General features: G+C 46.6%; 1 protein-coding gene across 1 annotated transcript in view; it reads left to right on the top strand.

Annotated features, from left to right (window-relative positions):
- LOC112068574 (receptor-type tyrosine-protein phosphatase mu-like) overlaps positions 1 to 15,971 on the top strand; it is a 180,546-nt gene that overhangs the window by 60,782 nt on the left and 103,793 nt on the right. The window contains 4 exon segments of the mRNA XM_070438203.1: positions 220 to 329; positions 2,092 to 2,293; positions 2,824 to 2,870; positions 2,872 to 2,928. Of these exon segments, the coding sequence (XP_070294304.1) occupies positions 220 to 329; positions 2,092 to 2,293; positions 2,824 to 2,870; positions 2,872 to 2,928 (416 nt within the window).

Here is a 15,971-nt window from a genome sequence, read left to right as displayed (position 1 = left end):
CGCTGTAAACCATGATGTTTTCCCATGACTTTTAGGTCATTGAAGAAGTTGAAAGAGACAATGGCAAAACATCCAGTTTGACTAAATGTACCGTGCTGTTTCAGGACCTCACTGGGGTCAGGGAGAACGAATAGAACTGCACGACCATGACCCCCCACCCCCCACCATTTTTGATAAAGTCACTCTATTTAATTTCCCCCTATTCCCTGTCCACCTTAGTGCCTGGCGCTGTGCCACTCCAGTCCATCCAGGGGAGCACCTTCGAGGAGAAGATCGCCCTGCGATGGCGCGAGCCCGTCCAGACCTATGGGATCATTAAGCAGTATGAGGTAAGATCATCTGGGGAAACTGCCYAGCCCAGCCGCCCATCTGGGCCCACCTTTCTGTCTTTCTTCCTCTCCCCTTTTCTCTCTCTCCCTCTTCCCTCCAACACACATCCATCTGGTCTGGCAGGAGCCGGGCGGCTTCCATTATCGAATAAATCCAACCTAATAACCTTAAGGTCTGTTAACACAATCTATTACCCACTGAACCCCCTCCGACAGCATGCCCAGCCTTGCCCAACCCCAGCCTTGCCCAACCCCAGCCTTGCCCAACCCCAGCCTTGCCCAACCCCAGCCTTGCCCAGCCTAACCCAACCCAACCCATCCCTGCCCACCCCAGCACTCCAGTTGCCTCCGTTCCAGCTATTATTATGAGCCGTCCTCCCCTCAACAGCCTCCACTGGATTGTAGCTAACACTGTTGAAATACAACTATAGAGTTGATCGTCACMCATATCACACCCTGACCAAACAAAACATAGAAACAAACAACGCAAACTATGGTCAGGGCGTGACAGACGTGTCCTTCAGCTCCCCACACAATACGACGAAAAAGGGGTTTTATTGCGTTAAGAAGAGCCATTGTGCTAGACCCGAATTTGTGCAAAAATTCTCCAATTATGCTGTCAGATATGCACGTAATGAAATTATATTCTGTCATCTCGAGCTAACTCTGGGCTGCGATCCAGTTGAAAGAATGGACAAATCAAAAGTTAATTTTTGTTCTGCCTCATTAGACTCTGATGGACTCAACCCCATTATTACTCTCATTCGCTGGCATTCAGCTCGTCTCATGTGCTCTTCAGCCTTTTGACACCATCTCTCTCTCTCTCCAAAACAGCTTTTTGTTCAGAGTTGAGATATCTTTATAGTGATTTCTCTTGGTTGGGAAAACGTACTGCTGGTTCATTGTTTGGGGCTTTTGTTTGAATATGCACAGGCTGAATTCAAAGCCATCCAACCACAGCTGACCCCTAACCCTAATGCAAGCCCCTACTCTCCACACACACACACAAAACACCCCCTACCCCCACAAAAAAAACTTTGACAGCCACGTGTGTGTGTGTGTGCGATATGTGAAAAGCGATCAACGCTGACTTGAATAGCCTTTTGAAAGGCTCCAGATGCATTCCTCCCTCCCTCCTGATATAGACTAATAGCCCAGCAGAGCCCTGAGCAGCAACATTTCACACCTGATGGATACAAATGGCCGCCACCGCACTCCAACACTCCCCATTGTGCCCCTTAATTGGGAATCAGAACAGAATAATAAAGGAGGCTTTCCATTAGGAGAGACCGAATGATTTATTTAAATGAAGCTTTTCAAGAGCGAGAGAGCTGATGAAGTTATATGAAGGAGAGGAGGAGGGTGCACGCGACGCTCCACTGCTCTCCCTTTCAGAAAGAAATCCCTGGGCCTCCATTCTCCTACTCTAGAGGAAGCGGGGGGGGGGGGGGGGATTTGAATAAASCAGGGGGAATGATTTGAATAAAACAACAGACTTGAATGCTGTTTCTATGGAAAGTTCAGGCCTAGTTTGACTATCAGACGCCAGGCTCTGCATACTGCTCTAACTTTGTGCTGCAACTCTTTCAAAATAATTTTGTGTGTATTACAGCTATGATATTCTGGCTAATGGTACACCATAATCCTATATAATCCTATAATACTATACACCAAAACTAACCAGAGCGAGCCTGCTTTTTAAACTTTTTATATAAACTTGTCCTCTCCAGCCATCTAATCTAGGTTGTGTGTCCATCCTCAGATCTCCTACAAGGCCCTCAGCTCCTTCGACACGGAGTTTGACCTGACCAACCAGAGTGGTAGGGTGTTCAAGTTCAGCAATGAGACATTCCACATGTTTGTGGGTCTTTACCCCGGTTCCACCTACTCATTCACCATCCGGGCCAGCACCGTCAAGGGCTTTGGAACCCCCATCATCACCCAGTTCACCACCAAGATCTCAGGTGAGGAAAAACAATGATCAGGATCAACATACAATCTGTACTGTAGTGCCCAAAATCCTCCAGGACATCCTCAGTAATACAGCAGTGTTTGTGTTCCTGGTGTCTGTGATTATCTACATTTGTGTGTACTCGTTATCTATCGTTATCTATCGGTCTCTGTCTATGTTTGTGTGTACTGTGTACTCGCCGTTATGTGTCGTCTGTCGGTCTGTCTGTCTGTCTCTGTAGGGCTGTCTGTCTCTGTAGGGCTGTCTGTCTGTGTCTCGGTCGGGCGGTCGGTCAGTCAGTCAGTCTCGAGTCACCTCATAGAGACTTTTTTTGTTGTATCTGTGACATCATGGGCAGCGCCATTGAGGCTACAACCCATAGGAATCCCCACCCAGTTGACTACTTTGACTACTTTGAAATGGCGGAATCACAGTGGAAGCCTCTCATGCTAAAATGGGTTATATCCATGATGAGTCCTCTATCTATCTCTGAGTCACCCTCTCCTGTTCCCCCCGCCACCTTTCCCACAGCTACCGTTTAAGCCAGCCGCTATGACCAGGAGACTCCCCTAGAACAGACAGACAGCCACATGCGTCACCTCCTTGCTGAAGCCCACCGCCCAGAAGCCGAGGACCCCTGTCAGCGTAGTCCACACACACCACAACCACACACACAACAACACACACACACACACCACACACACACACCACAACACCACAACCACACAACACACACACGAGAGACGCACACACCAATTTAACACCCTGCCCTTCACTCCCGACCTAATGTCCTTCCTCCTCTCGTTCCCACAATAATGCTGTTCACCCAACAAATTGCCTTCGCTGCCAACCGCTTCGGCCTCCCTCTGACCTAATTGATTGTAATTGCCTGCCAAGAGAGAGTTTTTATCCACACTTGTGTTCTATATGGCGTTCTTTTTACAATGCATCACGTCTTCATGTGGCATTTGATCTGAGCTACAGCACACTATATCTTTTGAAGATACAAACTTATACCATAAGCAAACAAAGCGTAGAGCTCCTCTCTCTCCTCTCTCTCTCTCTCTCTCTCCTCTTCTCGCTCCTTGCTCCTCTCTCGCAGCTCTCTTCTCTCGCTCGCTCTCTCTCTCGCCTCTCTTCTTCGCTCCCTCTGCTCTCGCTCATCTCTCTCGCGCTCTCTCTCTCGCCGCTCTCTCTCTCGCTCTCTTCTCTCGCGCCTCTCTCTCTCGCGCTCTTTCGCTCTCTTCTCTCCTCTCTCGCTCTCTCGCTCCTCTCTCGGCTCTCTCTCGCTCTCTCTCGCTCTCTCTCGGCTCTCTCTCTCTCTCTCTCGAACTCTCTCTCGCTCTCTCTCCCCCTACCCCTCTTCCTTCCACTTTTATATTGCCAGGTACATCTGGAAGCACAGATTGTCGTCAAGGGTGTCTCTCCTTTCATTTGCACACCACTGTAAATAAACAGGACAAATGAGAAATATGCAATATGCTTGCCCGGGAGCACAAATGGCGATTCAAGCCTTTTTTTTTTTTCTCTCCTTGAAACGGATTGTAGAGAGAGAAATGAATAACAGCGATGGCAGGTTCCCACACCCCGGCTATGTTAGCGTTCTGTCATTTGCTGCAACCGCTAGTGCTGCCAACGAGATCTCCATGAAACCTACGGCTGTAAATTGTCTGGCACTAAATGTGTGTAAGAGAGAGAGAGAGAATGTCCATGCAGGAGCATGTACGTGCGTGCGCATGTCTGTGCACTGCAGACTGCAGATATTCTGGCAGCTGGGTCTGAAGTTGTCCCACAAACATAGACAMGATATCCTGCTTCGGTCATGACTGTGTTGTCAGAGCTCGTTTTTTTTTGTTCTTAGTCATGAAGTCCTTGTACTGCATTAAGGTCACAGGTTATCACAAGGCATGCACTGTTTTTTTTAAATCATGCACACATACACACACACACACACAGGGGCCAAACGCCCGCAAGATATCCACGAAAGGTTGGACACTGGAATTCACGCGCCGTCAAACATGATCCTTAAATGCAGTATCCTTTAATTTGACAATAGTGTCACCTATGACAGGTGTGACATAACCCCCCCCCCAAAAAATATCACTATGGTAAGATTAACACCAAAAATACAAAACTGTCAGCCCTCATCCAATCCCACGCAGGTACACCTTTTTTCTCCCCGACGACTGTCATTCTGTCACATTGGCTCGTCATTGTCATCTTAATTACAGTTAACGCCTCTTAATGACATCACAGGATTCGCTAATTAGCGCATTTAGGCAATTTTTTGTTGTTGACTGGTAGGGAGTCGCTAACAGATGAAAGAGAGGATTTGGGACTAAAATGTCCTCTGGTTTGTATAACTCCTAATCCCAGCACAATGGCTCACCAGGAAATGAAGTKAAATCAAAGGCTGTACATTGGCGCGATATATGATTAATTGGGGATTAATTGTCATGATGACACTTATGATATTCTGATACTGTATATTGAAGACCATGATCAACTGTCAATAAAGTGATATTTAGTTCTACTGCCATAATAACTATTAATATTCCCCATTTCTGTCCTCCATCGTACTTAAAAGTATCCTAGGCATTGGTAACAGCACTCTCCCTGACATGCAGAGGGTTTCCTTCAAAGTTTACTTGTGTGTTCTCTGCTACCACGTGACATGTCGAAGGGACTACATCATGTGTGCACTCTAACCAGCTGTGTTACTTGTATGTAGCAGTCTGTCACAAGAGACTAATAGAAAGGTGATGAACACATTCAGTCACGAGCCCCATATTCCTTCTATCAGGCTACAGTCAATATGGTGGGGGTGGGAAGAAACGTCAATATGGAGGGGGTGGGGAAAAAACGTCCAATATGGAGGGGGTGGGGAAGAAACGTCAAATATGGAGGGGGTGGAAGCCACACCGTCAATATGGAGGGGGTGGGAAGAAACGTCAATATGGAGGGGGTGGGGAAGAAACGTCACCATATGGAGGGGGTGGGCGGGGAAGAAACGTTCAATATGGAGGGGGTGGGCGGGAAGAAACGTCAATTATTGGAGGAGGGTGGGAAGACCGTCAATATGGAGGGGGTGGGAAGAAACGTCAATATGGAGGGGGTGGGAAGAAATGTCATATGGAGGGGGTGTGGAAGAAACCGTCAATATGGAGGGGGTGCGTGAAGGAAAACGTCATAATGTGAGGGGGTGGGCGGGGAAGAACGTCAATATGGAGGGGTGTGGGCGGGAAGAAACGTCAATATGGAGGGGGTGGGCGGGGAGAAAAACGTCTCAATATGGAGGGGGTGGAAGAAGAAACGTCAATATGGATGGGGGTGGGAAGAAACGTCAATATGGAGAGGGTGGGAAGAAACGTTCAATATGGAGGGGGTGGGAAGAAACGTCAATTAGTTTGAGGGGTTGGGGGGGAAGAAACGTCAATATGGAGGGGGTGGGCGGCGAGGCAACGTCAATATGGAGGGGTCGTGGCGATGGACGAGAAACGTCAATATGAAGGTGGCAAAAAGTCATTGGGGTGTGGGAGAAACGTCAATATAGTGGGAGGAGTAGAAGAAGGAAAACGCTCAAATATGGAGGGGTGTTTGGTGAAGAAACTGTCAATTATGTGAGGGGGTGGGAAGAACGTCATACTGGGACGGGTGGGAAAGAAACGTCAATATGGAGGTTGGGTGGGATAGAAACCGTCAATATGAGGGATTGGATGGGGTTGGGAAGAAACCGTTCAGTATGTGGGGGTGGGAAAGAAACTAAGGATGATATAGTCAAAAGGGCAGGATGGAAACAGCAGAGGCATTGAAGGACTCCTTCTTTTCCTCTTCAGCCAACCTATTGACGGGTATGACAGCAGTCATGCATTACACTTGTAGCGGTCCCATTACAGTAGGAGGTAGAACAGCATTCCGTGTTCACTGTAGACGTTCAGACTGTTCTTATTTCCTTAGAGTATTGTTGCTTCTCACCAATAGTTGGCTGAAGAGGGCATCCCCGATTGCTATCAGCTTGATTCTAGTTAGAGTAACATTCAATTAATACTTTAGATGAGCTTGTCAGAAGCCATTCTGAATGCGTCAAATCAATTAATGAGCTTCAGATCCATTCTGAATGCGTCAATCAATTAATGAGCTTCAGATCCATTTGAATGCGTCAATCAATTAATGAGCTTCAGATCCATTCTGAATGCGTCAATTCAAATTATGAGCTTCAGATCCATTCTGAATGCATCAACTCAATTAATGAGCTTACAGATCCATTCTGAATGCGGATACAATAGCCTTCAGATCTTTGAATGAAATTTAGGCTCACGATCATTCTGGAATGCAAGGCTCAATTAATGAGCTTCAGATCCGCATTCTGAATGCATCAATCCTTAATGAGCTTCAATCCATTCTGAATGCATCAATCAATTAATGAGCTTCAGATCCTTCTGAATGCGGGGCAATTCAACAATTAAATTGAGCTTCAGATCCATTGTCTTGAATGCGATCAATCATTAATGAGCTTCTAGATCCTATAACTGAATGCGGATCAATCAATTAATGAGCTTCAGATCCATTCTGAGTATGCATCAGAGGTCACTTAATGAGCTTCAGATCCATTTGAGCTGCGTCCATCCCTTAATGAGCTTCAGATCCATTCTGAATGCGTCATCATATGCCACCGTTCTTCTTTGGAGGTATGATACATCTATTTTTAGTACTTTGCTTTAACATGATGTGAGGCGGTAGCGTTGGAATTGATGTGGTTCATTACACAATATACTGTGGAAGAACACGACTGGTTGCTCGCCATTATGTCCTCCCCGGCGATGGGATTTAGCCAGCCAGATTTGAGTGTGAAATACCAGATGTTTTGCCTTGATACATTTCACAAAGAATGCAACCCGTCCAACTGATTGGATACGTTTGGTAAAAACACTTGAATGACAATGCGTCGGGATGCATACAAAAACACAACCTCTGCTTAACTTAAAAACCAAATTAAAGAAGGCTGGGCTATATTTGCCAGGCTTTGTCCTGAAAAACACACGCGTCATGTCGCATTTGGTGCATAAAGCCTTGTGAGGGACTGCATCATTGACAGGCTGGTGTTTGAAGGGCGGTCTGTCTGGCAGCGTTACATACGCGTGGCGCTACAATAGCAGCCTAACCAGGGGCAAGCTGCTTCTTTAAATGGATTACTGTCAGTCACGTTAGCACCCGCGCTAATGTGTCAAATCTGCTGCACCAGGGCGAGAACACACCACCCTACACACACAATCACACGCTCCTCATTCCTCCTCCTCACCTCCTGTGCCAAGGAAAGCATTTACCCAGTGCTGTAGAGAAAGATGCCCTGTGGCCTCCTAAACCCAGCGTTACCCCAGAGTCAAAGCACTTTCTTTCTGTCAACTGTTTCACTGAGGACAGAGCCATCAACACTCCAGAAAAAAGATGACTGAGTGACTGAGTGAGAGCATCTCTCCTCTATTTCTGGCCCAGATCCCTTGTTTCTCTCCTGGAATGTTCAGCTCTATCCACCCCCCAGAGGAGGTATCACATTACTGCTTCTCCTTCAGCTCTATCCACCCCCCAGAGGAGGTATCACATTACTGCTTCTCCTTCAGCTCTATCCACCCCCCAGCGGAGGTATCACATTACTGCTTCTCCTTCAGCTCTATCCGTCCCCCAGGGGAGGTATCACATTACTGCRTCTCCTTCWGCTCTATCCGTCCCCCAGGGGAGGTATCACATTACTGCTTCTCCTTCAGCTCTATCCGTCCCCCAGGGGAGGTATCACATTACTGCTTCTCCCCTCTTAGGCGAGTAACCCCTTTTTAAATGAATTCACAGAGGAAGCGTTTTGTGTGGTGCGGTGTTGTGACAAAGTTTCCTGCGCTTGTCGTTTTTCCAGTGTACACGGACAGGAAACGCGGTGATGAGCCTCCTCAACAAGATACCCTGAAATTTAAGTGAAATTGAATCTGTGCCGCTTGGCCTCATTTGTGTAGMCCTYATCCTACTTTATGGCAGAYGGGATGTTTTTAWTTTTTTWATTTCACCTTCATTTAACCAGGTAAGCTAGTTGAGAACAAGTTCTCATTCACAACTTGACCMTGCCAAGATAAAGCAAAGCAGTGCGACACAAGCAACAACACAGTTAKACATGGAATAAACAAGCGTACAGTCAATAACACAATAGAAATAAAAGAAAGTKTATATATAGTGTYTGCAAATGGCATGAGGAGGTAAGGCAATAAATAGGCCATAGTAGCGAAGTAATTCCAATTTAGCAAATTAACACTGGAGTAATAGATGAGCAGATGATGTGCAAGTAGAAATACTGGTGTGCAAAAGAGCAGAAAAGTAAATAAAAACAAAATGGAGATGAGGTAGGTAGATTGAGTGAGCTATTTACAGCTGCAGCGATCGGTTAGCTGCTCAGATAGCTGACGTTTAAAGTCAGTGAGAGAAATATAAGTTTCCAGCTTCAGCGATTTTTTTTGCAATTCGTTCCAGTCATTGGCAGCAGAGAACTGGAAGGAAAGGCGGCCAAATAAGGTGTTGGCTTTGGGGATGACCAGTGAGATATACKTGCTGGAYCGAGTGCTACGGGTGGGTATTGTTATCGTGACCAGTGAGCTGAGATAAGGTGGAGCTTTACCTAGCATAGACTTATAGATGACCTGGAGCCAGTGGGTCTGGCAACGAACATGTAGCGAAGGCCAGCCGACTAGAGCATACAGGTCGCAGTGGTGGGTGGTATATGGGGCTTTGGTGACAAAACGGATGGCACTGTGATGGACTGCATCCAGTTTGCTGAGTAGAGTGTTGGAAGCTATTTTGTAGATGACATCGCCGAAGTCGAGGATCGGTAGGATAGTCAGTTTTACGAGGGTATGTTTGGCAGCGTGAGTGAAGGAGGCTTTGTTGCGAAATAGGAAGAAAAAAATCTAGATTTAATTTTGGATTTGAGATGTTTAATTTTATCGATGGCAGTTATGATATCGTTTAGTACCTTGAGCGTGGCTGAGGTGCACCCGTGACCAGCTCGGAAACCGGATTGCACAGCGGAGAAGGTACAGTGGGATTCGAAATGATCAGTGATCTGTTTATTATCTTGGCTTTCGKAMACATTAGAAAGGCAGGGTAGGATGGATATAGGTCTATAACAGTTTGGGTCTAGAGTGTCACCCCCTTTGAAGAGGGGGATGACCGCGTCASCTTTCCAATCTTTAGGGATCTCGGACGATACGAKAGAGAGGTTGAACAGACTGGTAATAGGGGTTGCAACAATTTTGGAGGATAATTTTAGGAAGAGAGGGTCCAGATTGTCTAGCCCAGCTGATTTGTACGGGTCCAGGTTTTGCAGCTCTTTCAGAACATATGCTATCTGGATTTAGGTGAAGGAGAAGCTGGGGAGGCTTGGGCAAGTAGCTGCGGGGGGTGCGGAGCTGTTGGCCAGGGTTGGGGTAGCCTGGAGGAAAGCATGGCCAGCCGTAGAGAAATGCTTATTGAAATTCTAGATTATCGTGGATTTATCGGTGGTGACCGTGTTACCTAGCCTCAGTGCAGTGGGCAGCTGGGAGGAGGTCCTCTTATTCTCCATGGACTTTAGTGTCCCAAAACTTTTTGGAGTTAGAGCTACTGGATGCAAATTTCTGTTTGAAAAAGTTAGCCTTTGCTTTCCTGACTGACTGCGTGTATTGGTTCCTGACTTCCCTGAAAAGTTGCATATCGCMGGGACTATTCGATGCTAGTGCAGTCCACCACAGGATATTTTTGTGCTAGTCGAGGGCAGTRAAGTCTGGAGTGAACCAAGGGCTGTCTGTTCTTAGTTCTACATTTTTTGAAAGGGGCATGCTTATTTAAGATGGTGAGGAAAGCACTTTTAAAGAACGACCAGGCATCCTCGACTGACGGGYTGAGGTCAATATCCTTCCAGGATACCCGGGCCAGGTCGATTAGAAAGGCCTGCTKGCAGAAGTGTTTTAGGGAGCGTTTGACAGTGATGAGGGGTGGTTGTTTGACCGCGGAACCATAGCGGATGCAGGCAATGAGGCAGTGATRGCTGAGATCCTGATTGAACACAGCAAAGGTGTATATGACAGCGGACCCATAGCGGATCCAGGCAATGAGGCAGTGATCGCTGAGATCCTGATTGAAAACAGAGGTGTATTTGGAGGACATGTTGGTCAGGATGATATCTATGKGTGCCCATGTTTACGGATTTAGGGTTGTACCTGGTAGGTTCCTTGATAATTTGTGTGAGATTGAGTGCATCTATCTTAGATTGTAGGACTGCCGGGGGGTGAAGCATATCCCAGTTTAGGTCACCTAACAGAACGAACTCTGTAGATAAATGGGGGGCAATCAATTCACATATGGTGTCCAGGGCACAGCTGGGAGCTGAGGGGGGTCTATAACAAGCGGCAACAGTGAGAAACTTATTTCTGGAGAGATTAATTTTTTTAATTAGAAGCTCGAACRGTTTGGGCATAGACCTGGATAGTATGACAGAGCTTTGCAAGCTATCTCTGGAGTAGATTGCAACTCATCCCCCTTTGGAAGTTCTATCTTGACAGAAAATGTTCTTGTTGGGTATGGAAATCTCAGAATTTTTGGTGGCCTTCCTAAGCCAGGATTCAGACACGGCAAGGACATCAGGGTTGGTGGAGTGTGCTAAAACAGTGAGTAAAACAAAAAAAGTCAACAAATGAGAGTGCCTGGGGACACGCAGGGCCTTGGTTAACCTCCACATCACCCGAGGAACAGCGGAGGAGTAGGATGATGGTACGGCTAAAGGCTATCAAAACTGGTTGTCTAGTGCGTTGGGGACAGAATAAAAGGAACAGATTTTTGGTATGGTAGAATAGCTTCAGGGCATAATGTACAGACGGGTATCGTGGGGTGCGGGTACAGTGGAGGTAAGCCCAGGCACCGAATGATGAGAGGTTGCATCTCTGGACATGATAGTTATGCTGGGTGAGGTCACCGCATGTGTGGGAGGTGGGACAAAGGAGGTATCTGAGGCATGTTGAGTGGGACTAGGGGCACCGCGGTAAACTAAAACAATGATAACTATCCTAAACAACAGTGTASAAGGCATATTGACATTTGCGAGAGACATAAAGCGAGGCACAAAGCAATCACAGGTGTTGATTGGGAGAGCTAGCTAAGACAACAARGGGTAAGACAACAGCTAATCGGGTAAGACAACAACAGCTAATCAGCTAAGACAACAACAGTTAAAATGGCGATGAATGGGCATAGACCGTCGATTAACAGATAAACAAAAAATTWACAAAATGGAGTTCCATGATTATTGAACAGTCCAGCAGGCATCAGCTATGTAGCCAAGTGATCATAGGGTCCAGTGAACAGCAATAGATGGAACAGGGAAGCCGCTGGGTAGTCGTTACTACGCTAGCACGCGGGAGACACGGCGTTTAAAGTTAGCAGGCCGGGGTAAGTAGAAGCGTCTGCTCCGAKGTCCGGCAAAGGCCMGTTGAGGGRACAGCGGATGGCGTTACGTCGGCGGACCAGTRGTGGTGGTACGGCGGGGCGCGTGTCGCCAAAGTGTCCGGCCAGGTGGCGAAAGAGGTATTGTAGTTGTAGTAATTTCATTTGCTAGCCGGGAGATGTGCCTGGCTCGTGGCTAACTGGTGCTAGCTTCGGAGAAGTGGCGTTAGCCATTCGGTAGCAGCGATGATCCGATGCAAAGGTCCAGAGCTTACGGCAAGGATCCGGTGGAGTAGTGGATTCTAGCCGTGTTGGGGTAGAGTCCGGGAGGCATCGGCTGTGTAGCCAAGTGATCACAGAGAGTTGCGCCTGGCTCAGGGCTAGCTTCGGTACTGGGTCACTTGATGGCAGCTAGCTAGCTGTGATGATCAGGAGTAGTGGTCCAGGGTTTACGGCAGGAATCCGGTGTTGTAGTGGAGAAAACAGTTCAATACTGGCAGGCTGGTGTKTGTGCAGAAGGTAAAGGCCGCTAGCAGTAGCTAACAATGACTAAATAGCTAGTAGCTAATTAGCTGGTTAGCTTCTGATGGAGATTCTTGGCTATAAGGTCTAAAAATAGCGGATCCGTGTCACATTGGGTGAGACGGGCTACCGGAAGGTATATTTAATTTAAAAATGGAAAAGAGATTGAAAATAAATTGAAATATATACAAAAAAMACWAAAAATACAAAAAAGTACACGAGAGGACGACAAACCACGTCTGGACTGCTACGCTATCTTGGAAATAGGTGGATAAATAAGGGAGCGGGCGATAGCTGGAGGCTACAGGGGGAGTGCTGCTGATGCTGCTGCTGATGCTGCTGCTGATGCTGAGAAAAAGACCACACCACACTAGTCCCTCTCTTCTTCTCACCTTTCCTTCCCTCATCATAGTTTTCCCCTCCCCTTCTCTTTCCACATTAAAAATACATCTAGATAGGTCCCGGGTCACTATTGAGTCCATGCCAACGAGGAGGTTGTGTGTAATTGGTCTAGCATCACGTTGGGGCGCCACTCTGAAACGGAGCTTGCAGCACAAGGACCCCTAATTGGTGTCAGCTGAGGTTGCCCGACTGAAACAAGATCAAGAGTTTAGATTTTTTGTCTCTAATGCCTTTTTCTCTCTCATGCTCGCTCTCTCTCATGCTTCGCTCTCTCATCATGCGTCTCATCTCATGCTCCGTCTCTCTTCATGCCGCTCTCTGGTCTCATGCTCGCTCTCTCTCATGCTCGCTCTCTCTCATGCTCGCTCTTCTCTCATTGCTCGCGTCTCTCTCATGCTCGCCTCTCTCTCATGCTGCGTCTCTCTCATGCTCGCTCTCTCGCTCGTCTCATCTCATGCTCTCTTCTCATGCTCGCTCTCTCTCATGCTCGCTCTCTTCTCATGCTCGCTCTCCTCTCATGCTCCTGCTCTCTCTCATGCGCTCGCTCTCACTCGCTCTCTCTCACTCGCTCTCTCTCACTCGCGCTCTCTCTCACTCGCCTCTCTCTCACTCGCGTCTCTCTCACTCGCTCTCTCCTCACATCGCTCTCTCTCACTCGCTCTCTCCCATGCTCGCTCTCTCCCATGCTCGCTCTCTCTCATTGCTCGCTCTCTCTCATGCTCGCTCTCTCTCTTGCTTGCTCTCTCTCTTGCTTGCTCTCTCTCTTGCTCGCTCTCTCTCTTGCTCGCTCTCTCTCATGCTCGCTCGCTCATAGCTTACCAGTCTCTCTAAGTACACGGTCACATGTCTCTCCCTGAATTTATAATGACTCTGAGAATGTTCAGTCTCTTAGCTGTCTCACCTTTGCGATTGGTTCCGAAACGGCTCCTGACTATGTAGTTGTTCTCCACGTGTTAGTTCTTGGTTTTCTCTGTCCTGAGTGGAATGGATGAGAGGTTGTTGACTGTGTCTCCAGGCCATGTGGAGGAGGAGGAGGGAAGGCACACCCTGTCTGGGGGTGAGTTACATCACCTTAGGGAGGCGACAATCCTCCTGACCTCTCCCCCAAACCTCCCTGACACTCCTGGACAAGTGAAGGCTAATTAGCCACTAAAGACCGTTCCCCAGCCCAAACTAATTTGAATTCCTCTCAAAGGTTTTGCTCTTTTCCCTGGGTAGCTACCGAGTGGACAGTTAACGCCACTTCTCCTTCTTTAAGTATCCTCATTGATTGTTGTGTATTGAATGTCGGAGAGTTAATTGAATGCTAAAAAGGACTATAACTACTATGGGATCTTTCCTAACTCCAAAGTAGGCTGTCTTTTTAGTTTTCAGTTGGTGTCTCTGTAGTTTAGTAGCTCGCTGTAAAGCTAAGGCCAGAGGAGACGGAGGCAAAAACCAATATGAAACCCGCAGTGAGATCATGGAGACACAGTTTTGCCATCAGCATTTTCCATCTCGCCTGAAGGAAAAATGATTATACTCATAACCTACCAATGCCTCATTTTAAATATGCAGCACTTCAATATGTATTTTTCACTATGATAAACCTGATGGTTATCCAATAAAGACTGGAGAAATAGAGGAGTTGCAGCCATTTTGTGCTGGAGTGATGCACATTTTTCTAGATTTTCTACCATTTATCTGGACATTTACCAGTACCCAGGGCACACCAGGAGAGAAAAATATTTAATTAAGTGGTATTGTTTTTCTCAAATTGATATCTAGACGTTGCAGGTAGCCTTGGAGCAGCCATTTGTGCTGAGTTGTCTATTATTTATTGAAGATGCATCGTTCTTCTCCGGTTCCAGCCCCCGAGCATCTGCTTTTCTCTCTACACTGGCTGTGCCCAGAAAGCAAATGCATTTTTCATCCCGGTAATTTGCAGAGAAAATATCAACTTTTGACCTGTTGTCTGGTGGTAAACAGAATAGTGCTCTATCATAGCATTATCATAAATAGGCTCTTACTGCAAACACTGTTTATTGGTTTATTCCCCTTGTTCCGTTCAGTGCTATAGAAAGTATTTCCCTCATTGGCATTAGAATACAAATTAGGTTTCACCTACTATTTCTTAGCCTGTATTTTCTCCTGGAGGGATTAATTATTCCTATACTGTTAGCCTGGTTGAACAAGACTGAATGCTACTGTACACACACTGCATAGCGTTCAATCTGGTTTAGCCAGGCTAGAATGTACTGTATCTTCACAGGGAAATCTGTTGGTTACACCTCTAATAGGTAAGAACAATGGGAGGCATCTGTCCCAGAGGCACAGTCACCTGGGATAGGGAGGGAGGGAGGGAGGGAGGGATAAATCACAGCAATGACAGCCTCTTAAAGTAATGGCTGGCCTTTAAGAAGGCCCTAAATCTGAGACTAAATGTTCTCCTCACCTTTTCCTTCCCCCTCCTCCTCATCTCCTACCAGTGAAAGGGTAGAGGGAAGTTAGTTGATACTATCTACCAGTGAAAGGTGAGAGGAAGTTAGTGATTACTATCTACCAGTGGAAAGGTAGAGGGGAAGTTAGTGATTATATCTTCACAGTGAAGGGTAGAGGGGAGTTAGTGATTATCAATCTACCAGGTGAAAGGTAGAGGGGAAGTTAGTGATTACTATCTACCAGTGAAAGGTAGAGGGGAAGTTAGTATTACTACTACCAGTGAAAGGGTAGAGGAAGTTAGTGATTACTATCTACCAGTGAAAGGGTAGAGGGAAGTTAGTGATTACTATCTTACCAGTGAAGGTAGAGGGGAAGTTAGTGATTACTATCTACACTGAAAGGAGAGGAAGTTAGTGATTACTATCACCAGTGAAAGGTAGAGGGGAAGTTAGTGATTACTTATCTACCAGTGAAAGGTAGAGGGAAGTTAGTGATTACTATCTACCAGTGAAAGGGTAGAGGGAGGTAGTGATTACATCTACCAGGTGAAAGGGTAGAGGGAAGTTAGTGATTACTATCTACCAGTGAAAGGTAGAGGGGAAGTTAGTGATTACTATCTACCAGTGAAGGGTAGAGGGGAAGTTAGTGATTACTATCTACCAGTGAAAGGTAGAGGAAGTTAGTGATTACTATCTACCAGTGAAAGGGTAGAGGAAGTTAGTGATTACTATCTACCAGTGAAAGGTAGGGAAGTTAGTGATTACTATCTACCAGTGAAGGGTAAGGGAGTTAGGATTACTATCTACCAGTGAAAGGTAGAGGAAGTTAGTGATTACTATCTACCAGTGAAAGGTAGAGGGAAGTTAGTGATTACTATCTACCAGTGAAAGGGT

Source organism: Salvelinus sp. IW2-2015, unplaced genomic scaffold (genome assembly GCF_002910315.2).
Source record: "Salvelinus sp. IW2-2015 unplaced genomic scaffold, ASM291031v2 Un_scaffold564, whole genome shotgun sequence".
Classification (NCBI taxonomy): Eukaryota; Metazoa; Chordata; class Actinopteri; order Salmoniformes; family Salmonidae; genus Salvelinus; species Salvelinus sp. IW2-2015.
This window is presented reverse-complemented; position numbering and strand designations above follow the sequence as displayed.